The 26,305-nt window shown below is 36.4% G+C and overlaps 5 protein-coding genes across 9 annotated transcripts; 3 read left to right on the forward strand and 2 right to left on the reverse strand.

Moving 5' to 3' along the window:
- Nucleotides 1-320: 320 nt before the first annotated feature.
- LOC131021220 (60S ribosomal protein L10a-1) lies at nt 321-2,912 on the forward strand. Of its 2 annotated transcripts, XM_057950335.1 has the most exons (6): nt 321-552; nt 682-715; nt 1,233-1,452; nt 1,765-1,930; nt 2,373-2,578; nt 2,670-2,912. In XM_057950335.1, the coding sequence occupies exons 2-6, from the start codon at nt 711-713 to the stop codon at nt 2,721-2,723; spliced, it is 651 nt and encodes a 216-aa protein (XP_057806318.1). In that variant the 5' UTR covers nt 321-552; nt 682-710; the 3' UTR covers nt 2,724-2,912. The 2 variants fall into 2 exon arrangements, with proteins under 2 accessions (XP_057806318.1, XP_057806311.1); XM_057950328.1 differs by having other exon boundaries at nt 2,373-2,912.
- A 1,179-nt stretch (nt 2,913-4,091) lies between these two features.
- LOC131021231 (ferredoxin, root R-B1-like) lies at nt 4,092-6,005 on the forward strand. 2 transcript variants are annotated; one of them, XM_057950347.1, is made up of 3 exons: nt 4,108-4,256; nt 4,944-5,072; nt 5,351-6,005. In XM_057950347.1, the coding sequence occupies exons 2-3, from the start codon at nt 5,027-5,029 to the stop codon at nt 5,815-5,817; spliced, it is 513 nt and encodes a 170-aa protein (XP_057806330.1). In that variant the 5' UTR covers nt 4,108-4,256; nt 4,944-5,026; the 3' UTR covers nt 5,818-6,005. The 2 variants fall into 2 exon arrangements, with proteins under 2 accessions (XP_057806334.1, XP_057806330.1); XM_057950351.1 differs by lacking the exon at nt 4,944-5,072 and having other exon boundaries at nt 4,092-4,256.
- Nucleotides 6,006-8,417: 2,412 nt separating this feature from the next.
- Nucleotides 8,418-11,725, forward strand: LOC131021247 (glucan endo-1,3-beta-glucosidase 14-like). 2 transcript variants are annotated; one of them, XR_009100906.1, is made up of 4 exons: nt 8,418-8,721; nt 9,483-10,513; nt 10,618-10,769; nt 11,567-11,725. XR_009100906.1 is itself a non-coding variant. In XM_057950361.1 (3 exons), exons 1-3 carry the CDS (start codon nt 8,634-8,636, stop codon nt 10,675-10,677), a joined length of 1,179 nt encoding a protein of 392 aa, XP_057806344.1. In that variant the 5' UTR covers nt 8,558-8,633; the 3' UTR covers nt 10,678-11,725. The 2 variants fall into 2 exon arrangements, 1 of the variants encoding a protein (XP_057806344.1); XM_057950361.1 differs by having other exon boundaries at nt 8,558-8,721; nt 10,618-11,725.
- A 3,532-nt stretch (nt 11,726-15,257) lies between these two features.
- On the reverse strand, nt 15,258-16,801 carry LOC131006698 (uncharacterized). Its single transcript, XM_057933854.1, has 3 exons — nt 16,653-16,801; nt 15,816-16,575; nt 15,258-15,767 (listed from the first exon to the last, which is right to left on the reverse strand). The coding sequence occupies exons 1-3, from the start codon at nt 16,799-16,801 to the stop codon at nt 15,258-15,260; spliced, it is 1,419 nt and encodes a 472-aa protein (XP_057789837.1).
- A 1,391-nt stretch (nt 16,802-18,192) lies between these two features.
- Nucleotides 18,193-20,866, reverse strand: LOC131021260 (probable calcium-binding protein CML48). 2 transcript variants are annotated; one of them, XM_057950374.1, is made up of 5 exons: nt 20,345-20,866; nt 19,953-19,999; nt 18,756-18,931; nt 18,647-18,665; nt 18,193-18,533 (listed from the first exon to the last, which is right to left on the reverse strand). In XM_057950374.1, the coding sequence occupies exons 1-5, from the start codon at nt 20,739-20,741 to the stop codon at nt 18,426-18,428; spliced, it is 747 nt and encodes a 248-aa protein (XP_057806357.1). In that variant the 5' UTR covers nt 20,742-20,866; the 3' UTR covers nt 18,193-18,425. The 2 variants fall into 2 exon arrangements, with proteins under 2 accessions (XP_057806357.1, XP_057806366.1); XM_057950383.1 differs by lacking the exon at nt 18,647-18,665 and having other exon boundaries at nt 20,345-20,863.
- Between the last annotated feature and the right edge of the window lie 5,439 nt (nt 20,867-26,305).

Below are 26,305 nucleotides of genomic sequence, written 5' to 3' on the forward strand. Positions count from 1 at the left end.
ATTGCATAAAATAGGGATTATTTAAGCATTCGATAGGTGGCAAAAATTAAAATTCATAATTTTTACAAAAATCCTAGATCCTTATAGATGGGAAGTTGCAACAATTATTTGAAACGTAATTTGAAGTTATAAATCAGGCCTATCACGTATGAAGATATCAAATATTAAATTCCAGCAAAAGACTGAGATATTTAAAAAAAAAAATACGATTATACGACGCCGCGTAGAATAAAGTTTATTTTTACTTTTATATATATAATAATAATAATAATATATATAGATGACGTGATGGAAGGAGTATTAATTGAGAGTAATTAGTCTCTAAAATTCGGTCACCATATCGAAGTCCGAACCCAACCCACCAAAATAGGTGCTTAGTTGTATCGTCCATAAAGTGGGCTGCTACAAATGGGGCTCTAATTTAAGGCCCAATAAGAATCCTAGTTAGGGTTTGCGCGTCAATATTTATGCTTCTGAATCTGCGCCACTCTCCCTCTCCTTCAGTCATTTCTGCCACCGTCTCACAACCCCTGCTCTAGGGTTTTTCTTCAGGTGCGCCGCTCCGCCGTTTCTCTCCACACTATATATTTTTGCATGTATATCTATCTCTTTTTCGCATTCTATTTCATTTTTCAGCTGACGTGCTTTGGTTAATTTTGGTCTTTTATTTTCTCCGTGTAGTGATTCGGGAAGCTAATTGACCGTGCACGATGAGGTAAGATAAATCATTATTTTTATTTTCAGATGTTCTGTTTGAAAGTTTGTTCCGTTTTCTGTGTTTGTTTTTGATTGAGTTTTAGATTCGACGGAATCACCTGCTCTGTGTTTGTGCTTTCCGTGTTCGATTTGTAGCTACTTGATTCCTTAATTATCTCAGTGTTGTAAATTCAAGGCACGATTAACGATCTAATATTAGGTAGAAACTACAGGTCTTCATCAATATTCTTGTGATTTAGGAAAATCTCCCGTTTGCTTGTTATAGTATTGTGTGGAGAGAGCTGTACTGTTCGTTATAGAATCATGTGGAGAGAGCTGTACTGTTCGTTTTAGAATCATGTTTAGGCTTTATGATATATAGTTGGTCCTGAACAGTTATTACTAGTAGGCTTGTTAGTCGAACAGTATCATGGATGAGTCTGATGTTAAGCTCTGCTTGCCTTTTCCCATTTCCCTACAAATAGGAAAATAAGATGTTGACAACATGCTGAAGTTGTCTCTCATTGTTATTTCAGTAAGCTTCAGAGTGAGGCGCTGAGGGAAGCCATCACAGTGATAGTTGCAAATGCCACTGAGAAGAAGCGCAACTTCACAGAAACTATTGAGCTCCAGATTGGACTCAAGAACTATGACCCCCAAAAGGACAAGCGTTTCAGCGGGTCTGTGAAGTTGCCCCATATTCCAAGACCCAAAATGAAAATATGCATGCTTGGTGATGCCCAGCATGTTGAGGAGGTACGGTAGTTAGTTGTATTTAAACTTTGCTTTACGGAAGTAGAGAGTATGAGAATTTTTTAGTTTTTTGTTAGCAGTTGTGTTACTTTGGTTGCTATTGTGATAAAGTAGTATTGATCTATATATCTTTTTCTTCTTTCACGAGGGTGTTTTTAGATAGTTTTGGATTGTTTTTTCGCTATTGACATGCACCCAGGTCTTCCTTGCTATAAATTTTATTAGGAACTCTTTTGCTTGGTCCAAATGTTGAATTTTGCATGTATGGCTATGTCATCTACACTGTTTTGATGTGATTTGGAATTGTTTCTTCAGGCAGAGAAGATCGGGCTTGAGTCCATGGATGTGGAAGCACTGAAGAAGTTGAATAAAAACAAGAAATTGGTGAAGAAGCTAGCAAAGAGGTACCATGCTTTCTTGGCCTCAGAAGCAGTTATTAAGCAGATTCCACGTCTCTTGGGACCTGGTCTTAACAAGGCAGGCAAGTACCTTTAGCTATTGCAACTGTAAATCTGTTCATCATATCTTATTTATGTGACTCATTGTAAGTAGTATTTCCATGTTGTACTGAATGTTCAAGATGTCCCTTTTAGAAGAATCATAACCTTGAAAATTAATTTTATAATTTTGATTTAACTTGAAAAAGGTTCCTAATTGATTTGCATTTGTTTGTATGCTTATTGTTATACACAATTGATTGATCAATGAAATGGTGTACTTGCTTGAATAATTTGACCTTGTAGAGGGCTTTTCTGATTTCTTACTTGGAACTCTTATGTAGTTTATGTAGTTCATGCATATATGCAGGGGCACAGTTGTGATAGGCCTGATGGTTTTTACATTTAACACAGTACAAGCATTGTGATTAGGGAGTGGTTTAAATGCTATTATTGTCGTTGCTTATTTGGACTATTACGATGCAGGTAAGTTTCCTACTCTTGTGACTCACCAGGAGTCACTTGAAGCCAAGGTTAACGAGACTAAGGCTACAATTAAGTTCCAATTGAAGAAGGTTCTCTGCATGGGTGTTGCAGTGGGTAACCTTGACATGGAGGAGAAGCAGATATTTCAAAACGTGCAAATGAGTGTCAATTTCCTTGTTTCCCTTTTGAAAAAGAATTGGCAAAATGTAAGTCCCGTTTACATGTTCATGGTTTTTGTTGATAGATGCGATTTTGGTAATTGGGTTTGCTTATATGTTGTTTTTGTGATTGTATCAGGTGAGGTGCTTGTTCTTGAAGAGCACCATGGGAAAGCCACAACGTATCTTTTAAGAAGTTAATAAACTTTTGTTATTGAATTCGTAGAATGACCAGTTGTGATGGAGCAGAAACTATTCAAAACTTCCCAGAAATGGGAATTTTTTTGTTTTCTCTTTTTGCGACGTTGAAATCGGATTTATTATTATGGATACTCTTTTGTATTTGTTTACTTCAGATTATTGCCCATTATATGTTCCTTGAGATTGCTCTTAATTAGTAACATCTACTATCGGGTTGCTCTTCTTAAAATTTTTCTCTATAATTATTTTAATCCAAATAAGGAAATTAGTAAATCTCTGAATACTCCTTGAATTTTTTGGGAAGATATAAGAACAATAATTTATTAGTAAAAATACCATTTTCTTTCCTGTTATCGACTCTTTATATATAAGATGTCGACACATCAGTTCGAGATTCACGTAACTAAATATTTTAAATTGTAATTTAGTTGAAGAAATCTAATTGGTGCTTGCACAAATTTGAATAGTAATAAAAATGTATAAAGTCAAAGGTCTTATATTTGAATCTCTTGTAACAAGGTCTTTAAATTTCTTTATTTATAATTTTTATATATAAAAAAAGCTACTAATAAACCTAGTTAAGTGACCTTTTATGGTTGGTATTCATCATTTTCCACAAAAGTTTATAATAATTTGTTATTATCATACATATTATTTTTTTTTGAAATAATCTCATTAATTTTTACTACTACTCCTTCCTCTAATTCATTAAATACATAATTAACTTTTAATTAAATATACAATTCACTAGCCTTCCTTGCGACTTGTTTTTTTTCGTGTATTATTTTTATTAACACCTAATTATTTGTAGGGTATTAGAATTGTACCTCCGCACTAGTCAGCAGTCGGTCCAATCGTCCACCACTAAATTAATTTATTTGAAAAAGAGGGCATGCAATTTAAATTATAACATAGGTTGACCGGTGGCGCATCAAAATAACTAAATAAGTATGTGCCCGCCAGATAACACTTTAATTAGCTTATTTCTTTTTGAAAGTAGGTATATGACAATATAATAATTTATTGAATTTAAGTAATTAGCTTATTGAATTTATGTCATTATCGCACGTCCATAAATTACTCTGAGGGATGTCTAATCTGAAAATATGTTTTTTTTTTCCTTGTAATCTGGAAATATGTTACTAATTACATACTTTTTTCAGAAGTTATTTTGGTGTATTATTGTTTCTTACATCCGAATATTTTAGTAATATTGTCAATGGCCGCGTATGCACGTACGTGAATTGTAACAATAAATAATGAATTGAAATGGAGAATATTGATGCGAGTACCAAAATAAATTGGACCGTTTAGGTAGCCGTGGTGTGGGGACCACGACGTATAAAATAATTTTTCGGTAAAAGGCCAAAAAGTAAACGAAAGGAAGGGGCTGAGCTAAGCAGGAGGTTGGCGGCACCATTTTTAGGGTATTCCTCTCTCTCATAAATATTAACGGCACTGCCCTGCTGCGCTGCACCCAACTCAAAGAGGCGTTGCGTCTTTCTCTCTCACTTCACAGCTTCAGGTAAAAAATGCTTGCTAGTTTTCGTGCTCTTGTTTGTTCATACCTCGCTATTTCCGCCTCCACTTCTTAATTTTAATAAACAATTTTGTGTTTTCGGATGGATCGGGGCTGGATCTCGAAAGCCTCTGATGTTTCGTTATTGTTTTTCTTTTTTTGAAGATTTATGTTTGGTTCTGTGTTTATTAAATTGACGCTTTTTGCGTGATGTTTGCGTTTTTGTCTCTTTGTTGTTCACTTTTATGATCGGATTGCGGTGTTTGGTTGAGGAAGGGGATCTTTGTAAATTTCTTTCGGACTGATTACTGATTGTTGGTAGATTGAGCTGATTTTGATTAGCATAGCCTGCATGTGTATGAATTTTAATTTTAATTGTGCTCTCTATGCAAAACTTTGTTTTCGTGTGGTCGGAGGAGGATTTTTATCAGATTACGAATGAGTTTTTGCTGCCGTAATCCCTGATTTACTGATGACTGATGATTGAGTAGCTAGTTTGGACGGTGATGGTGATTGTTTATGAGCAATACGATATGAATTCGTAGGTTTGAGGATATATTTTTTGAATTATGCTGTAGAAAATGTTTTGACTTTGGGGAGTAAATTGGAGTCTTGTGTATTTGGTTTGCCAAGAAAGGAGTCTTGTGTATGTTAGGTTGCTATTTGAGTTTTGATTAGCTAATCTTATTGTAGTGGAGCTTCGAGTGAAGGGCATGGCGCCATGTGCTCGCTCTTCTCATAATGCTCCAAACATCTAACGCTTCGTTGCTGTGAAAATGGATGACCAAATCTGGCTTCCACCATTATGGCCATCTGCGACAGGCATATATGTATCTCTTATATATTGCCAATTAGTCACTTTTGTGGAGATTGCATAAATTGAAATGATTCTGAAAAGAAGGCATTTGATTTTTGTACTGCATAGTTACACACATGATAACTTTCTGTCTTCTTGATCACTCTTATCTTGACACAACTAACACGTTATAAGACTGCCTAGACGCATTCTCTTTAGCTTTGGTCAGATGGATTTGATAGAGTCTTTTGATTTCACTTGTCATCATCAACGAGCATTCTCTCAGATTAAATGCCTTTTGCAGGAGAACGGAACATGGCAACTGCAAGGCTTCCCACAGTTTCCATCTTTGGAAGTGCGCCTCGATGCCAAACCACAAGCGCCTTTGTCAAGATACCGTCCTCTCTGGGTTCCGTAAAGAGCACCTCTAGAATCTTTGGCTTGAAGGCAAAGCCAGATTTCAAGGCAACTGCCATGGCTGTGTACAAGGTGAAATTGGTTGGGCCGGATGGTGCTGAGTGCGAGTTTGAGGCACCCGACGACTGCTACATCCTCGACTCTGCTGAGTCAGCTGGAGTTGAACTCCCATACTCATGCAGGGCTGGAGCATGCTCCACCTGTGCTGGGAAAATGGTGTCGGGGGCTGTCGACCAGTCCGATGGCTCGTTCCTAGACGACAAACAGATGCAGGAGGGCTACCTGCTGACCTGCGTTTCCTACCCGACTTCAGACTGTGTGATTCACACACACAAGGAGAGTGATCTGTACTGATTACCATGATCTCTCTCTCTCTCTTTTTTTATCAGACAAAAAAACGAGAAACTATGTTTTCTGGCTGTAGGTTTGAATATCAAGTCGTGCTTTCTTCAGTCAGCAAACTCTTGTAATCTTGTTTTTGTGCTTATGTCATATGTTTATGTTGGAAATAGAGGAGGGTGTGTTCTCTGTGCTTTTATTAATTATGTTTTGTCCAATTTATTACAGCAGTTAAATAAAGTAATGGCAGTCGATTGAAACAATGGATGGTTCTTGTACGCAGGCAAAAGACGTGTAGAATTTGGACATTCGTGGGATTGATTAATTTAAAACAAAAATAAAAGAAGTTGGAATTAAAAATTCAAGAGTTGGTGTAAATGGGCTGAAAGTCTAGCAACTTGAAAAGGACTAAAAAATAACAGATGGGATATTCTGTCCCACAATTTAGTGTGTACCACAGTGTACCACTCTTAATTTGTCTATTTTATAATTATTTATTGTAAAAATAAAAAATATTAGTATTATATTATAAACTCTAATTAATATTTATAACTAAAAATTGAAATTTTAAAAAAAATTATATACCCTAACTTTTAATTAATTAACCCAAATAATCAATTATTAATTCAAATAAATATAAAAAAATAATTATAAATCCTAATTAGATGAGTGAACTATTGTTAATTAGTATCTTCTTATTATATTAAAACATAACAAATTAAAATTGTAGAAAATAAAATTAAAAATTATAATAAATTAAGAGTGATACACACTAAATTATGGGGCAGAGGATCCCATGTGAAATACTATAGGTCTCGTAATTGATGTAAACAAAAAAAGGTTAAAAAAAAGGAGAGAAAAAAAGATGATCAATGTGTGTAGAAGATGTGAGCCAATGACTCAATATCCAATTTATGGGCCCAAATATCATGTTCCATTATGGGCCAAAACATAGGTCCAATTCAGAAATAACTTAAAATACTCCAACCTACAAAAGCTCAAAACTGATATAATAAGTAAAAACAAATAGACACTTCAATCGAATAAGGAAAAGAAAGGAAATTTGGAAATTGTTTTTCACATCCTCAAGTATTGAAAAGGTGAAAAGAGAAATGGCTTTTGTATAATACAATTTTAAAATCGTGTCCGAACATTTATTAATTTCGAAATAATAGGAGATATGGCGATGTAGGGCCAGGGAACTTTAGGTATGCTTTTGTAGGAAGGAAGTAAGAAGAATAAGAATAAAGGGGCCTTAATCCGGCCCATCACAAAAAGTTTCCCATATTTGCATTTTTTTTATTTGTGATGATAAGAGAAAATTGAACTTTTTAGGTGTGGGCGTATTTACCTCTTTATACACACAAGATCTTGTTGCACCTCAAATTCTCTCATCAACATCTATATGGAGTATGGGGTGACCCCCCCCCCCCCCCAAAAAAAAAAAAATAACACACACACAAAATAGAAAAAATAAATCCATAGCTTTGGGCCGTGTATTTTAAAATATGTAGTTTATCACACAGTTTACACATGCAATCAACGATAAATGTGGTGCAAGCGTGTTTTATTAAATGGGATATGATATGAACTCAATGAGATAATTGATTAGGAGACAAATTTGATGGAGGATTATACAGGCTTGAATAATAATAATAATAATAATAATAATAATAGTAGTAGTAGTAATAATAATAATAATAGTTTGTGGGTTGTCTTAAGGTAGTAGAGCGAAAAAATGACTCCTCACTTGAAGAAACATGTATATATACACACCAAAATAATAATTGAGTATCTTGAATACGTGCATTTATAAAAGTGAGTTTATATGGACATTTACCTAAACAAGTAGCTTTTTTTACTACATTGATGATACTCCAAACCATCCCGAATTTATACTATAAATATTAGTTCAGGTTGGCAGGAACGTATGAAAATTATAAATTTATAAAATAAAATGGAGTATTAAATTTATAAAAAGCTATAATAAATGTAATATTGTTTCCTAAAACAAATTCTTGATATGATATTAACAATATATAAAATTAACAAAACAATGTCATGGACGATTATTATTATTATTATTATTAATTATTTTAGGGCATATGTATTTCACTATTTAAATAAAATCAAGTCAATATATTCAAAAATAAATTAATGCATATTAGGTAATAATTAATTAATCAAACATAATATAACTAATTTACTTTATATAAGGAAATAATGTATAACTATTAAGGAAAGATAGTATGAAATTTGAAATTTGAAATTTGAAATATAAATTTCTTTCCATAAAATTCAGTCAAGAGTATAAATATCAAAATATATTTTAATTAATGATAATTTATTAAAATATTCTATTATATTTATACATAGTATATACGAATAGATTTATCCTTTATATTTTATCAAAAAAAAGTTTAAATTCTTGAAAATGGACCAAATCGAAAAAAAAAGGTGGATTCTTGATGTCAGGGGTATTTCCGGGAATCAACTCTTTCAATCTGCCCAACTGTAAACAGGTGATGAAATTTATCTCATCATTCAATCATGATTAAGACTTTCAAAAAGTTGGAGAAAAGAAAAGAAAAAAATAGGGAATCAGATTTCATTATAGAAACAGATGACTCCAGTTTTCTTACGTGGAAATAAACAACTGGAAAACATGTTCAAAAAAATCTTGGCAACTATGCAGCTTTCTTTCATTTTAATTTAAAAGCTAATTTTGCATCAACTTACTTTCACACATTGTAAAATCTAATTTCTTATTTTAAATTGTTTCCAAATTATTATATTTGTGTGTATATATATACAGACATCGAAAAACAAAGATGTGTCGTGGCAGGAATTTTACAGAGAGTTGGCATATAGCTATGGCCACCCTTTGCAGGGTTCTTCTCCTCCTACTCATTTTTTCAGGTTCTTTCTCTTATTTATTAGTAACCTTTTTAATTCTTATATATATTTTCTGCATTTCAATTTCAAGAAAGATGGGATTTTTTGAGTTTTGCATGTGAAGTTCTCTCTCTCTCTTTTGTGAGAGGTAATTAAACAGAAAGAAAAGACGAAGTGAATTCTTGGAATTTGATGTTTTAAGTGATTCTGTGGTGTTTGATGGAGTGAGTTTTGCTTTGATCAGACAGCACGGAGTGTTTATTTTCAAATCCTCAGAATTATAAATCAATGAAAATAATTATTTTTATCTATTTATTTAATAAGTGTAAAATGAATTGTATGTTGTGACAGTAGATGCTTGCTGATATTTGCACACAAAATCCATAGATTTCTGTTTTGGGATAGCATCTGTGATTCATTGCTAGTAGCATTTGATTCTTTGTTGATTGAAGTAGTGAAGTAATTTCTGTTTTGAGATAGCATCTGTGATTCTTGCAAAGTAGACAGTTTAATTTCTCTTCATTTATTGTCCTGTCATCAATATTAGTATATACTCATTAGGCTCTCTCCATTTCTTAGATTCATTCCATTTGCTATTTACCAAGAAAATCTTGCAAAGTTGACACCCTTTGTTCATTCATTTTTCTCTCATTACTCTGCGTGTGTGTGTGTGTGTTAGATTCATTCTATTTACTAAATTTACCAAGCAAATCTTGCTAAGTTGACAGTTTTTGTACATACATTAGAATACTTATTAGTTCCATGTGTGTGTGTGTGTGTGTTAGATTCATTTGTTAGCATCCGTGGGGTCGGAGTGGGAATCAACTACGGGCAGATCGCCAACAATCTCCCCGCCCCATCACGCGTGGCCTTCCTCTTGAGCTCTCTCAACATAAGCAGAGTGAAGCTCTACGACGCAGATCCAACCGTGCTGTCAGCATTCGCCAACACAGACGTGGAGTTTGTGATCGGCCTAGGCAACGAGTACCTGCAGAAGATGTCCGATCAGGCCCAAGCTCAGGCCTGGGTCGAGCAGCACGTGAAGCCCTACACATCCCAGACGAAGATCAGGTGCATCACCGTTGGGAACGAGGTCCTCACGGGCAACAACACGCAGCTCATGTCGTACCTCCTCCCTGCTATGCAGTCAGTGAATGCTGCTGTCACCAATCTGGGGCTAAGCAAGGAGATATACGTGACCACGGCCCACTCATTCGCCATCCTCAGCAGCTCGTTCCCGCCCTCTGCAGGTGCATTCAGGCAGGACCTTGCAGAGTACATCCAAAGCATTCTCAATTTCCACACACAGACTCACTCACCCTTCCTCATAAATGCTTACCCCTTCTTTGCTTATAAGGACAGCCCCGATGAGATCTCACTTAGCTACGCGCTCTTCCAGCCTAGCCCGGGAATGGTAGACTCCAACACGAACTTGCACTATGACAACATGTTGTATGCACAGATTGATGCTGTTTATGCAGCCATCAAGGCAATGGGGCATACTGATATTCAAGTTAAGGTATCTGAGACAGGGTGGCCGTCTAAAGGGGATGCAGACGAGGTAGGGGCTACCCCGGAGAATGCTAGGTTGTACAACGGTAACTTGCTCAAACGGGTACAGCAGGATCAAGGCACCCCAGGTAAGCCATCAGTGCCAGTCGACATCTATGTGTTTGCGCTGTTTAATGAGGATTTGAAGCCCGGCCCTGTCTCTGAACGGAACTATGGGCTGTTCTATCCCGATGGCACTCCTGTGTACAATGTGGGACTCCAAGGCTATCTTCCTCGTATGGAATATTCGTGTTCGAAGAGAAATGTGAGTTTGTATTTGCTTGTGTTAGGTATATAATATTTGTCTATGATGCTATAGGTGACCTGTTTGAATTGATTGATTGATTGATTCTTGTTTCTTGCTTGCAGGGGATGCGTTTCATGAACTTATTGCTCGTTCCCGTTGCATTATTTCTGCGTTTTCTATAGCAAGAACGAGCATATTGTGTTATCTACAAGTCTGAAAATGATGGAGAGAACAAGGAAGCTTTCAAAATCCTTTGCCTCAGATAACTTCGGAGGTAATGAGGTTTATGTTGTTATATTAAAATAGATATAATTATATAGTGTCTAAAAATGTGGATGAAAATGATGCAGTTGATAAGAACATGACTGAACCACAATGAATTTGTTTTTGATGACCTAAATGATAAGATAAGATTGCTTGGCATTATTGTTTAGTAGATAACATATATATGTTGAGGGGTCTCTGTCAATTGTCATTAGTAGTTGCAATAATGCATATTTGAATCTTAAGTGTGATAGTTTCCTATATTTCACCACAAAAGTCCATTTGATGTTTGCATGAAGAAAGAAGCCTCAAATCACATTTCATAATGCTGCATTTCTTTTGTTTGATGTTTTGTCTCTAGTAGTGATTCCCACCTTGGCTTGAGTTCACATTGTGTGTGTGTGTGTGTGTTTTTAAATCTCTTTATCCTTTTTCTGCAAATGGAATATGTTGCATCAACTTGACTGTGGAGTATCTTTGGATGCTTTTCTTTTCATCGTCACGACGTCGTGAGCCCGAGAGAAAGGCTAGCGTCGGATCACGACACGTGATTCTCATGGGTGCACATTCAGTTAATCCGGTCGATTTTGCCCAGAATAACCAAATTCTCTGAAAAACCGGCTACACCGGATCAAATCAGATCCGGTGACCTAACATAATTAACTGAACACTTAAAAAAAAATAAAAATTGATTTGCTAATAAAACTTGATTAATATATTGTTATTAATACTGTATTATGCATATATTAGTTTTTGGTGTGTTCGGTCGGAAAAATAACGGATCGACTGAATGTTTGGTTTTTGCAGGTGAAAAATATGAGCTGAAGAGATTTTTGTCAGTACTACGCTATAACATTATACACGAGAATTGAAGATTTGTATACTAAATATGATTCGGATACACTTTGATTTAACATCTAATTCATTCATAGAAACTGAGAAATAAAAGTCATCTTTGTGACTAAATGATGATTTACACCATTTGACTATAGTATAACTCTTAATTTTAATTTCCTCTCAAAAACAAAAATGTCTTAATTTTAATTTAAGGATATAACATTGTGTCTTTGATCTTTTTGTTCTTTTTTTTTCTTTCCTTTTTGAGGCATTATTTTGTCGACATCAATCAAATATTCATTGATGATCAGCCCAATATTTTTGGCACGTAGCTTTTTGGGCTACCGCTGAAATGTGAAGTTACAGGTCGAGTTTGGATTAGATCCGCAATATACTACATTACATCGTATCCTAATCATATTTTTGTTATTTAATCACATATATAATTATACCATTATTGAAATAGATTTGTAATAAAGGAATTCGACTAAGGTTAACTCTTTATATGTGTATTTAAACTTCGATGTTGATTGTATATTTATGATGCAATTTGAAGTAGACAAGTAGCTGCAACTGCTCCATTAATGTAAAAAGGAGACAAAGCTTTAGGTATGAGCTTGAAAAGATGATAAAGACAATTATGTATGCAAATTGGTTTTTCTGTTACATCAAAGAACCATGTGTGAACATTTATGATGTGATTTGATGCAGTTTCATACTCTCTTTATCGCAATTAATAGGCCATAGGATTTGGGCACAAAAATTAATGAATGAATTGTTTATAATAGAACATCAGAGATAAAGTAATTTTTTGTAATAGAAAGAAATAAAGATATTCTTAAGAGAAAAATGAAGATATTTTTTTTAAGTGAAAAAAAAAGGATCTAAATAAATGAGTTATATAGAATGTTTGATATATATTGATTTTTCATTTTAAGAAGTGGACTATTGAAATGAGACGTCCAAATAAGAAAATGTGGTTTCTTGAATCAAAACGAATGACATAATATTTAGAGATATTATTGAATTGTAATTTGAACTTTGATCTTATAGTGACTTTGTAATCTGAATTTAAAATATTATAAATATAACATGTATTTATTCCCTTTTTCCACTTAATAGCACGAGTCCTAATTTCTAAACAAGTTAAGAGATATTTCATTAAATTTTTAGTATTTAAGTGCTCGTTTGATTCAAGTAGAAGAATGGAAAGAGAATGAAATCAAATAAAGGAGTTGGATGGTAACAATAATATTTTTTTATTTGTTTTTTGGTCAAGCAAAATTTCAATAGAACCAAGGTACCAGAGGTACCAAAACAAGTCTTACAAAACTCGCGAGATAAGATCGTCTGAACACCACATGGATAAATCCATCTCGAAATCTAGGATGCCAAAAATTTTACTCCAACACCAAGAACGAATCTTAATCTCCATAACCAAGGTTTTTACCTCCCAATCTTTTCCTTCGAAAATCTTCTCGTTCCGCTTTCTCCACATAAGCCAAATGCATCCCACCCAGATTGTCTTGAGCAAATTCCTGACTTTCTTCTCTTTGCCGCACTCGCTAAACACTGCCCAGTGCATAGCGGCCGATGGGGGCCGTGCCGAGCTAATCCCTGTCCATTTCTGTATCTCGTCCCACAACTCTGTGCTTTAGAACATGAAGTAAACAGGTGATTCAGATTATCACCGTGAGCATGACAACATGGGCATTCTTGGTCCTCGTCTCCCAACATAATATTCCTCTTCCTTAAGTTGTCGGTCGTTGGAAGGCGGTTTTGCAACAGTCTCCAAGCTGTGACAAGTGCTTTTTGCGGTGCAACCGTCTTCCACACCGACGCCATAGATTTCACCTCTGAGCTTTGGCTTTGGTTCACACTCCTCTTTGATTTAATCGTGTCATAGGCTGATTTAGTGGAATACCTTCCGTCCGGGGCCGCTCTCCAAGTCCAGCCATCTTCCGTGCCTGCAGTTGGAGCAAAAGAAGAAATAGCATCCATTAGTAAATTCACCGCCTCCCTCTCACAATCCCGGAGCTCTCTCCGCCACTTAAAATCCCAGACCCACACCCCCTCAACCCACATTCCCGACTCACGGACACTAACTTTCCTATTTTCACAAAGCCGATAAAGCCTAGGAAATGAGATATTAAGAGGATCCACGCCCACCCATGTATGCTCCCAGAACTTAGTGCCTCGTCCGTCTCCCAATCTCCGTTTGATGTTCTCCGTAAACCAACTCTCAACTCCCCTCCCAGCCACGACAACGATTTTGGACCACCAACCATTTTTCAGCCCTCTATTCCCCCTAAGACTCAAGCCTCCCTCCTCCCACTCTAATTCGCCATATATAGAGTTCACCACCCTAGTCCACAGAAGCCCAATCCCTTCCCAATACCTCCAAATCCATTTCAACATAAGTGTTAAATTAACCTACTCAAGATTTCGAAAACCCAGCCCCCACTCCTTTTGACTAAGACAAAGATCACTCCACTTAACCCATGGAATGCTCATATTGATCTCATTCCCACCCCACAAAAATTTACAAAAAATGGAGTTCAAAGATCTCATAGTAGCTTTTGGAATAAACGAGAAGAAGAGCTGATAGATGGGGATCGCTTGCAGTACCGCTTTCACCAGTGTGATTCTGTCGGCCAGGGAGAACTTTGAATTCTTCCACCTTTCAATTCTCTTCCTCACTTTTTCCACCAAAAAAATTCCAATCAACAATGCTTTTGCTCTTACCTCCAACCTTGACCCCCAAGAATTTAAACGACGTTTTATCGACGTTACACTGGAGCTTTGACGTCATTCTTTCGGTAATTGCATCATCCACGCCAATTCCCACCAAACAACTTTTTCCAAAGTTCACTTTCAGACCAGAAAGGAGTTCAAAGATTTTCAAGATATATTTTACCGCCTCGGCATCCCTCTCACTATTCTCCATGATGAAAATCGTGTCATCAGCATATTGCAAGTGAGAGAGCTTCACCTTGTCTCTACCAACCTCAGCCGGCTGAACCAAGTCCATAGTCACCGCACGATCGATGAGGAAGAGGAAATGAGACAGGGGGTCTCCCTGTCGGAGGCCCCTTTCCAAGTAGAATTCCCCCGACGATGAGCCGTTTATCAAGACGTTCGCTGATGCTGAAGATAAGCAACCCTTTATCCACTTCCTCCAAATTGAATCAAAGTTCAATCTCTCAAGCATGGCATCGAGAAAGTCCCATTCAACCGAATCGTAGGCCTTAGCGAAGTCTATCTTGAAGAGCGTTCTCCCTTTGCCGCATTTTCTTGCTTCATTGATAACTTCATTCAAAACAATCACTCCATCAAGAATATATCTGCCACTTATGAATGCACTTTGATTTTCTGAAATGATGGAGCTCATGACCATTCTGATTCTGCCCGCAAGAACCTTTGCGATGACTTTATAGATACTCCCAGTTAAGGAGATTGGCCGAAAGTCCTCAATGGAACCACATTCCTTCTTTTTTGGGATAAGAACAATTTACGAAGAGTTACCTCCTCTAGGTATCTTACCATTCTTGTGAAATTCCTTCATAAGGAGGAGGAAATCTTTTTTTATGGTCTCCCAAGCCGATTTCCAGAATTTGTAGTTGAAGTCGTCCGGCCCCGGGCTTTTGTTTGCTTCGCAGCTCTACACTGCATCTTTTAATTCATCTTCTGTGAACGGTCTAACAAGCCAAAGCTTGTCTTCAGTAGAGAGTCTTCGAGCCGCGAAATCAGGAGGAATAATCGGTAGGATTCTATCTTTTCTTCGGAAGAAGTTCCCAAAGAACTCCGATACCTTGGCATTAAGAGCACCTGGTTCGTCAATCCACTGTTCTTCAAACCACATACCGGCAATCTTATTTTTCCTCATCTGCCCAGCAATCACCTTGTGAAAAAAGTGAGAATTGATATATCCTTCATTCAACCATCGGCTCTTAGCTTTCTGCCCAAGAAGCCAATTTTTGTTCCTTGTATGAAGAATGATCTTGGCTCTCACCTCGTTCCTCTTAATAACCTCCTGCTCAAGGCCGAAAACATCATCAATCGCATCCCATTGTTGTAATTCCTCCTTGCCCCTCTTGATCTCATTATCGATGAGCCCAAAAGTTGACTTGTTCCACTCTTTCAGAGCCACCTTCAACGCCTTCAGCTTTTCCTTGAAAACAAAGAAACCCCACCCCTTTACCCTTGTTTCTTCTCACACCTTTTGAATCAGTTGATTGAACTCCGGGTGTGTAGTCCATGCATTTATGAACCGGAACGGCTTTGGCCCCCAATCCACTATCTTCGTAGATAGTAAAATCGGGCAGTGGTCCGACACGGATCTCTGTAAACACCTCTCAACAGTTGACGGCCAAGAATCAAGCCAACAATTATTCACCAAAAATCTATCCAATTTGCTCTTGCATCTGCCGTTCGCTTGATACCATGTGAACTTCCTCCCCTGTGTTCTAACTTCTGTCAGCTCGCTATCTCTAATGAAGGCGTCAAACCTCCTCATATCTGCAGTATCAAAGTTTTCGCTCTTTCCAACCCTTTCGCCTCGCTCCCTGATTGCATTAAAGTCTCCCATAATACATAAACACCTATCTCTGTTTTGCTCAGCTAAGATCTGAAGCTTATCCCACGATTCAGCCTTTTCACGAGCAACATTAGACGCATACACATTAATAAGGCAGTAGCTTAAGTTACCTGCTTTTCCGACCCCATTGATGATCACCGCTCCCTGCATATCCCACGAACTCGTTGCTGTAAAATGGTCCTTGTTCCATGCACATAAAATTCCCCCAGACCTGCCTTCCGCATCCCTTCTTGCCAAACCGTAATTGTTCCTGCCCCACCAGCCATTGCACATTTCTCCCTCCATGGATTCCATTTTTGTTTCCTGGATAAAGCATAGGTCGACTCGCTGCTGTCCAATAACATGCCGGACATCTCGTTTCTTCGCAGAGCTCCCCAAGCCTCTAATATTGTAAGATAGGAAATTCATGATTAAACAGCTCTGACCTCTCCCAGCTCGCCGTTTGGTTGGTTTTGTGACCTAAATTGCTCCTCCATAACTGCATCATTAAGATCGGTTGATAATCTAAGTTTTTTTGCCAAAATTCCAGATGTCCCTGCCCTCCTCAGCGTATTGCTCTTGGCCTTGTCTCGCCTGAATTCCGTACTCACACGCCTCATTGGCCCCATCTTCTCCGTGGAAAACCTACTTTGATTCCAGCTGTGCTATGAAATTCCTCCACTTCTTCTTTTCACCCACCTTCGACATGTGTTTTCGAACCATTATTTTTATTGACTGTTTGGTTAAACAATGAAAATAAATTATTAAAGCATCCACAGCAGATCCCTCAAAACTAATCCTAACTTTAAATTTGAGCTAAAATAATAAAAAGTGAGATAAAATGATCATCCAACAGATCACCTATATTAAGTTGGGCTCACAAAAAAAATTTACACTCCCTCAAATTTAATCCTAAATTTACACCCCCTTAAATCTAATCCTAAATTTATAAAATAGATAATGAAAAATAAGAGAGCTGTTTTGCGCAATTGTAAAATAGGGGTTAAAAATAATTTAAAGAAGACTTTAGGAGTATTTTTAGGAGTAAAATTTTGAGAGATCTGTTGTGGATGCTCTTAGTTTGGAATTCCATTTCTTTTGTTTCCCCTCTATTTTGAAGGGTAACAAATTGGATGATTGAGTTAGTCATAAGTAAGATGGTTAACTCATTACTCAAACAAAACAACAAATAATGAATTCAATTAATTGAATCTATTTCCAACCACTAAAACCCACACTAAAAATACCCAACTAAATGTGGGCTAATAATGAGAGATCTGCTGTGGATGACTAGCATTGGTTTTAATGCATATTTCTTGAAGTTATATCATTATCAACCATCAGCTTAAGTTGCCAATTTTTTTTTATTTTTTATTTTTGACTTAAACCATCAAGTAAACAACGAAGACAAATACATTTTTTTAAGAATAAACACCCTACTTATAAATAAACCATCAATCAGTATCTTATACATGACGTTGTCCAAAAGTGACTAATATTTAATATACATGACATTTATTGATGATAATAAAATATAAAATACTACTCCCTCCGTCTCTTCACATTGTCTCACTTTTCATAATGAGATATCATATTACAAATGTCACATTCCTTTTTTAGTAACATATTCTCTCTCTATATCTAATATTTAAACAATTTTCACCAATTCACTTGATCTACTAATTACACATTTCTTAATCTCCGTGTCAAAAAATAATGAGACATTTGTAATGAAGACAGAAGGAGTAATATATAATAAAAATACAATATTAAAAATTCATATTTCAATTAGTTGCCATCTAAAAAAAATGTGAAGATAATATGCAAGCAGAGAATAGTTCAAATGAGTCAAGGTTCCACTGACACATTATGAGTTTGTTATGAAATATTATGAATTTGCTCTAAAAAATTATAAATTCAAAAAGTAAATTTTGCCACATCTCCAAGTCGAACCCTGAATCATGAATTTATTCATCAAATAGATAAATGAATGTACCATAGATTTTCACAATCTAAGAACTGAAAATAATTCCTATTTTATAGGAGACATATCTGCACTCATTTGAACCATTCCATATGCAAGCAAACACAATTATGTACCAAACACAATTATCAAAGAAAAATAAACGATGGAAGAAGTGTAGAGACAACAAAAAAGCTTTGCTCTTTTTTATACATGTACAAAGCTCTAGCAGAAAACCTATGCCGAAACCAAATCAAGAATAATGGAAGAGAACTACATGATCGAGAATACTAATCTGCAACGAGGAAAGGGAGGATCATGGACATGAACGTCTCGTAAGTTAGCGTCGCTGATCCCGTGTAACGCGTGTCTTTCTCCTTGAATTTCTCTGTCAAACCCTGAAAATGGATTCAAATACAATATAGAATAATAGCATCTAGTGTTCAAAATTGAAGACAAAATCACAATGAATATGTGAAAGGTTAGAAGATTCACTGAAACTGTTGCTCACCTTTACAATCATCCCACCTCTGAACCAAAAAGAGAAAAAGAGAAACCACTTAAGATACAGATGCAATAATAGGAATAAAAGCAATAGTTTCTTATGTTCATAAGCTTACTCAATAAAGCTGTCGAAACTTAGCTCTACCGGGCGCCTGCTGCCATCATCGTATCTGGAAATCAAGACTTGCAGAACAGAAGGTGGTACTGCATATCCAAGACTATATAGGGCATCCCTCAATTCCATAGCATCGATTTTCCCACTCCTATCTCGATCAAATCTTTCAAAAATTGCCTAAAATAGTGGAGAAAAGTTAACAATTCAATCAAACATCCTACTCCTCCACCCACCCCTGGGGGATTCCCGAAAAAGAAGAAGAAAAAAAAAAGTCCCATAGTAATTAAATTAACAGTTAGACATCTGCAGATAAGGTTAAGCTCAGGTGTGGAGAGAGATTATATTTGATTATTAGTCTCATCTATTTTCCCTGGTTGCTTTCTACTAAATAATTCATCAAAAAGCATTGTCTCCTTGACTTAACAACGAGGTCTACAGAGGATACCTTAATGAAGGAAGAAATCATGTGCAAACTTGTAATATATCAAATTATCAATTTGCTTGAGAACGCATGTACATATTGAAGATTTTATTGAGCCAACTATTACACTCGGAAGTAAAAAGTTTCTGATTCCTTAACACATTTAAGAGAACCTTCTAAGCTAGAGACAATTAGACAAAACCAAATTGAACCATAATTCCGGAGATATTAATCTAATAAGCAATGGAACAAATCCATTTTCTAATTACACCCACAACTTTTCCCAAATTTATATCAAACATATGCATCATCTGATCCTAGAACTAGGCATGTGTTCAATAGGGCACGTGTTTCTTCATTGAAAGAACAAAGATCAAATCCTATAACAGACACAAAAATCATCCAAATAGACACCACAAAAGCATATTTAGTCCGTACGACACATTCAATCCCCCAAAACGAATAAAAGTTCAAGTACAGATATGGAAACAAGTGAACTAGAATCATCACAACAGACTATTAGACTAACAGATTTTCTTCTGCACATAAGATAAGAGATCATAGTCATATTAGGAATTTCAAGGTTACTAAATTACAAGCATACAATAAGTAATAGAATTTCTCATGCGTTGCTTTACTTGGTTAAGACAATCACTACCATGAATACATGTTAGTTAAACGAGAACCTGTCTCAAGCATACCGTACTGAAACTATATCATACAAAGTCTGATTCCAGTATATATCTATCAATTACTATATTTCTATTTTCTACTCACCCGCCATTGGCCAAGGCAACTCCAAATATCTGCAAACTCTTTCGGTCCTGCAAATTTTACCAAGAACCAATAGATGATGAAAAAATCGTTTCACTGAATCAAAATATCAAATACACAAAATATAATTAAAATGACCCTAACTCAGATTGCAATGAAAATGCAATCGAATCTCGCCCCCAATTTTCACACAAGAACCCTAACTCAGACAATTTACACAACTAACCAAATTACACTGCCCTTCACATGCTCGATTCGTCATCGCAAATTAACATCAAGTGAGCAAACTTTTGCTTTCCGGAAACAGCTAATACTAAACAAAATTCTAAAAAAGGAATGAAACAGAAACTGAAATTATCGGGCATGGCTTCCAAAATTAAAGAGAAAGGACCAACCGATTATAGAAGAAGATTCTCGGGGATTCCTGAAGAGAAAAATAAGCAAACGCAGAGTGCTAGGGCTGAATCTCTGGTAATTCCAAGCGAGCGCTTCTTGGAGCTCCTTCTCCTCAATGTAACCGTTTTGGTTCCTATCCACCATCTGGAAGCTCCGGATCACATCCGGGTGGGTGCCCGGGGGGAACGAGCTGTACGCGTTCGTCGGCGGAGACTGGTAATACCCGTAGCCTTGAGGAGGCGAACCCGACCCGAAGGAGCCGCTGTGGGTGTGGGTGTGGGTGTGGGTGTAGGCGATCGGAGCATCGGGCGGGGACGGCCGATACGGGTAGGCGACCCGGGGCTCGTCCGGGTCGGGTGCGGGTGGGGCTGATGGTTTGTTGCCGGAGGCGGACATTTCCACAGAAATTATTCTCAAATTGATTTTTTATTTTTTCTTAAATTAGTTTTCGAGTATATTGTTGTCGCAGAGAAAGAACAGAGAAGGAGGATAGGGAAAATAAAGACTAAATTAGTGTGTTTTGTTTGAATAAAAAAATATAGCACTATATCTTCCTTCAAAAAAAAATTATATATACATATACTATATCTCTTATAAAAACAAAATGTCACTTCGCGAAGATAAATTGAGTTTATTTTGTAATGGAAAACGAAACATAAAAAAACAATGGAATAATAACTAGGACTATATATGTATTCTAGCATTCTCTCCGTCTCATTTGATAATGACTTACTATTACTTTTGGATACGATTATTAAGAAGAAGGGTAATTTAAGGATAACAATGATATAAAATGGTGGAGTCCACAACTTTTTGTGAGAGAATGTGATTTCCTTTTATGAAATAGGCCAATATCAATGGGACAGATTAAAAAGAAAAATGAGTCATTATCAATGAGACAGATGAGTAATATGAAAATAAAATTTTAATAATAAAAATTTCACTATTAAAAAAAATAATATACTAAATTTTTTCACTGCCACTATTTTCTCCATCTAGCTCACTATTCTTACTCATCATTTAAACATTATCTCTCCCACACACTCTCTTCTCTCTATTAGGATGGTAACAATGATAACTTTTTGTCATACAAAAAAATTAATTTGAGATCTTTTAATCATTGCATCATGCTGAGTTGAAAAAAAAATAAAAAAAATAGAAACTGACTGCTGAATTTAGAAGCGAGGTTTAACACACTGAACGAGAGAGAGAGAGAAAAAAAAAGTGGCAAAAGATTTCTCTTATCTCTTTCCATCTTTTCAAGAATTTAGAGGAATCCAGGTTTAACACACCGTAACGGAGGTGTATTGGATTGAGATTCTGTAGGATTTTAAAGGACTTTAAAAAGTCTATGGATTTTAAAGAACTTTCAAAATTCATAGACTCAGCGTGAAGTCGCGTGGAGTTTAGAGGAATCCATCGAAATCTCAAGTCTGAAGCTCGGATTTCGTCCTTTGTATTTTTTATGACAAATCCATCAGAATTCATGGATTGTTACCTGATTTTAAAAGACTTTAAAAAGTTTGGTTTGAATACCTCTGGATTTTAAAAGACTTTAAAAAATCTGGATTGAATACCTCTGAATTTTAAAAGACTTTTAAAAGTCTGGATTGAATACACCCAAACTTTCGAAATCCTTTTATAAGTTATACTAAGAATGCTATATTTCGTGAGAAATGAGAATAATTGAATAAGTTAGTATATAGTGTTGAATAAGCTGCTTGTAATGACTGCATAACATTTTTACCTGAGTTCGAATCCTGGAGGGAGCGAAAATTGTATCTAGTTAATTGAATTTCGTTATGCAGTCATTACAAGCAGCTTATTCAACACTATATGCTGGCTTATTCAATCATTCTCATTTCTCACGAAAGATAACATTTTTAGTATAACTTTTTCCTAATTATATATTTTAAGCTAATATAATTCAGTTTATTACGTTACCAATCAATATTATAATAAAGGCATATGTTATTTTTATTTGATGTTTCATATACTATAATTTGTCCATAATCTTAAAGAAACAACTATAATTGAATTTACTCAATATTTCTCGCAGATCTGAAATTGTAGAAATATCTTCATGGAAAGATATGGCGAAAAATGAAGGAGATGACCTTGAACAAATAATTGGACAGAAGCCACAGAAGCTAACTGTTGCGATTTCCTATGTCGTAGCAAAAAGTAAATTTGGTAATGAACATATTATATATATTTTCTAAAAATAATATTTACATTTTTTTACTTGTAAAATACTACATACTTAATAATATATATATATATATAAATATATATATATATATATATATATATAAATTGTTGGAAAATAGAATAAATATCCTATCCCAAGTTTTGATGGTCCCAAAACCCTTAGTTTCCTTTTTTTAGACTAGCATTTTTATTTGAACTCAACTGTTAGAGTTCAATCTTTTAGCTAGACTGAAAGTTACTGGAGTTTCTCAATGTCAAAGACCGAAGAAACTGAAGACTGAAGACCTAAAAGATCAAAGCTCGTCCGAAGACTGAACAACTGAAGGAAGATACTGGTGATACGAAGGACAACTAGAAATAAAGACGTTCAGTTAACTGAAGTCAACGAGTGGTCAAGCAAAGGACAAAAGCTCTAACTGATTCACCAGTTGAACTTAAAGTCTCATGTGCAAACACGTATAAACAACAGAGCATTAAATGCAACAAATTTGAAGATCGTCCTGTCCAGTACACCAACTTTCCTTCTTCATACTAAAGTTCAGACACACCCTGCTCCAAGGATAAAAAAGATTCAAACCTTCAACCATTCAGGAACCAAGAAGATTGAAGCCTCGCCCCAAAGAACGGAATGTCTCACAACGACTGAAATCCTGAAGACCATCCTTCCAACGGATATATTCGAGACTTCACCTATAAATAGAGCTCGAGGAACACCTTCAATCTTGAGGGACCGATTCAAGATATACGCTGAAGCTATGTCAAAATTACAAGCCAGCATTTACTTAGACAAAACCTTGAATCGAAGAAGAGAGTACTCTGTAGGCACACGAATTTTAACAAAATAAAAATATTTTATTAATTTTATATCTTTATTTATTTTGGAATCTTATGAAATCCAAGATTAAATATGATATATTATTGATAAAGATATTACCATATTTCAAAGATAGAGATCAATTTCTTTGGCTGCAAGTCAAATCTAATATTGATATATATCAATCTTCAAGAGTCAATAGGATCGTGCCACATCAGCCCTAAGCCCATAATCATGTGGGCTCTGGCCCAAAGCTTGACTCTTCCTACAACTATAAATAGGGGTCCTCATATCAGTTCTAAACACACACAAATCATTTGAGAGCTCAAGCATTGAAGGAGTAATTCACTACAACGAAGTCATCTCCAACAATCAAGGCATTCTTCGTGGAAGCAACCCAAAAGCTCAAGTAAAATCCAACGCTCGATCCAGAAATAAGGCGTAGGCCCTCTGCATTCATAACGAAGCCTCTTGAAGGCGGATATTCGTTGACTCTTTCTCTTATTAGGAAGACTTTCTGTTGACAACACTTCCCCCTTGAAAATATGGTTTGTAGTCGCCCTTTTGATGGCAATACGAACATGGTTTTGGGGAATGAATCCCAATCCCATCTTGGCATTTTCACCTACACGACCATCATTCTTCAATTTTCTTTGGCTAGTGTCACCACCATACTCCTTCTTACTTGTGGGTTTTGTAGGAGATTCTGGCGTGGAACCTTTTCGTGGGTCATATCCAGCTTTAACAAGGAGCCCATATGCTTTTGGACCAAAACACTTAGTGACTTCACGGTCAGAGAGTTTTCCATGCTCAATTGCAGCTCTTTGCTTTGGTCGAACAAATCCTTCAAGCGGTGGAGGCATTGGCTTTCCAATATCAATCTTGGTCAAAGGCATGGTGAGTCCTTCCAAAGATTTGGTGATGGATAGTTCTGGCTTGTTCTCATGACCATCTTCTGGTTCTTTCACATTCTCAATTTGGACGTCATTCACGACTTTTGCCTTTTTGACATAATATTTTGCATCGGCCAAGTATGATTCAGCTTCTGTAAAGGGCTTATGATCTCCAATTATTTTCTTCACCACGTCGTCTCGACAATACTTGAAACATTGATGCAGTGTTGAAGGGATTACACCATTTTCGTGCAACCATGGTCGACCAAGGAGCATATTGTAAGACGTCTTGGCATCAATTACTTGGAACAGTGCGGTTGAGTTCATATCTTCAATCAATAAGTCTAACCTTATGCTGCCAAGGGCTCTTTGTCCTTCGTGGTTGAAACCTTGAATCATTAATCGGCTATTTGAAAGTTCGTCCACTTGAATCCCCAATTGCTTCAAAGTCCTTAGTGGCAAAATGTTGACCGCCGAGCCTCCATCGATGAAAATTCGATTGACCTTCTGCTCCTGAGTGTAGCAACTCACGAATAATGGTCTGTTATGAGGTTCAGATCCAAGCTGCAAATCTTCATCGGAGAATGTGATTGCCAAGACATCATCATCTTCATTCATATTTAGCTTGAATTCTTCATCTACTTGATTGGATGTATCATACAGAGCTCCAACACCTTCTATTATGTCACTCAAGTCACTGGTGGCGACATTTGCAGCAGCACAATCTTCTTCAAGAGATATCTTTCCTTCTCGAGCCAATCGCATGACTTTATCTTTGAAGATGAAGCAATCATGTATGGGATGTCCAACCAACCGATGGTATTTGCAATATTTTGGGTCATCCGTTCGTCCTGCTTCATTAGGTCGCTTCATTTCTGGCAAATCGATAAGTCCTTCTTTGAGCAAATCATCAAAAATTCCTGAAACATCAGAGTCTAAGAATGGGTATTGTTTTTGTTGCATTTCCTTCAAAGTAAGCTTTCTTTGCCCCATATCTCGGGAAGAATTTTGGTTATCCCGGGGAGTGTTTTGATTGCCTTCCTGACTAGCTTCTTTCTTCGAAAATTTGACAGACATTGCCTTCACTGCCATAGATTCTTTTGTTGGTTCTTTGGCTTTGAGTTCTTGCTTGAATTTACGATGCTCTTGGATTGGTGGTCCTTCAATTCCACTTGCAGCCATACTCAACTCCATGTCATGAGCTCTAGTGGCTAGTTCTTCAAATGTCCTTGGTTGAATTCCTCGCAAGATGTATTGTAAACCCCAATGCATCCCTTGAATGCACATCTCAATAGCGGATGATTCGGATAATCAGTCTTTGCAGTTGAGGCAGAGGTTTTTCCATCTATTGATATAATCAATCACCGGCTCTTCCTTGAATTGACGAGAACTTGTGAGTTCCACCATGCTGACAGTTCTTCTAGTGCTATAAAAGCGATTAAGGAACTCGTGCTCCAGCTGTTCCCAACTATCGATCGTGTTCAACTCTAAATCCGTGTACCAGTCAAAAGCATTTTCCTTGAGTGAGCGAACAAACTGCTTGACCAAATGATCTCCATAGGTGCCAGCATTATTGCACGTTTCCACAAAATGAGCCACATGCTGTCTAGGATTGCCCTTTCCATCGAATTGTTGAAACTTGGGAGGTTGATAGCCAAGAGGCATCTTTAATTGATCAAGTCTTTTAGTATAAGGCTTAGAGTAGATCATGGATGACTTGGAGCTGCCACTAGCTTTCATTGTCCCTTCAATGAACTCATTGAATTGATCAATCTGAATGAAACCGTTGGAAGAGACTTCAATGTTCTTATGAGATGTCCCACTGGGCGTGCCAAAATTTGTAAACACAAATTTTATTGTATTCAATAAATGAAATAGAAAAAATGTGTACAAATCCAAAATATATGGATTGAGATGAATTTGTATGCGGGTTGCGAATCTCTACTTGATCCTCTGGTTATCCTCTTCGAATATTACTTGAAATCTTTGGAGGGAAGTTCGCCTTCTTGATCTCATTGGATTTGATTTGATGACTTGAACTT

The sequence above is a fragment of the Salvia miltiorrhiza genome, chromosome 1, assembly GCF_028751815.1.
Source record: "Salvia miltiorrhiza cultivar Shanhuang (shh) chromosome 1, IMPLAD_Smil_shh, whole genome shotgun sequence".
Classification (NCBI taxonomy): domain Eukaryota; kingdom Viridiplantae; phylum Streptophyta; class Magnoliopsida; order Lamiales; family Lamiaceae; genus Salvia; species Salvia miltiorrhiza.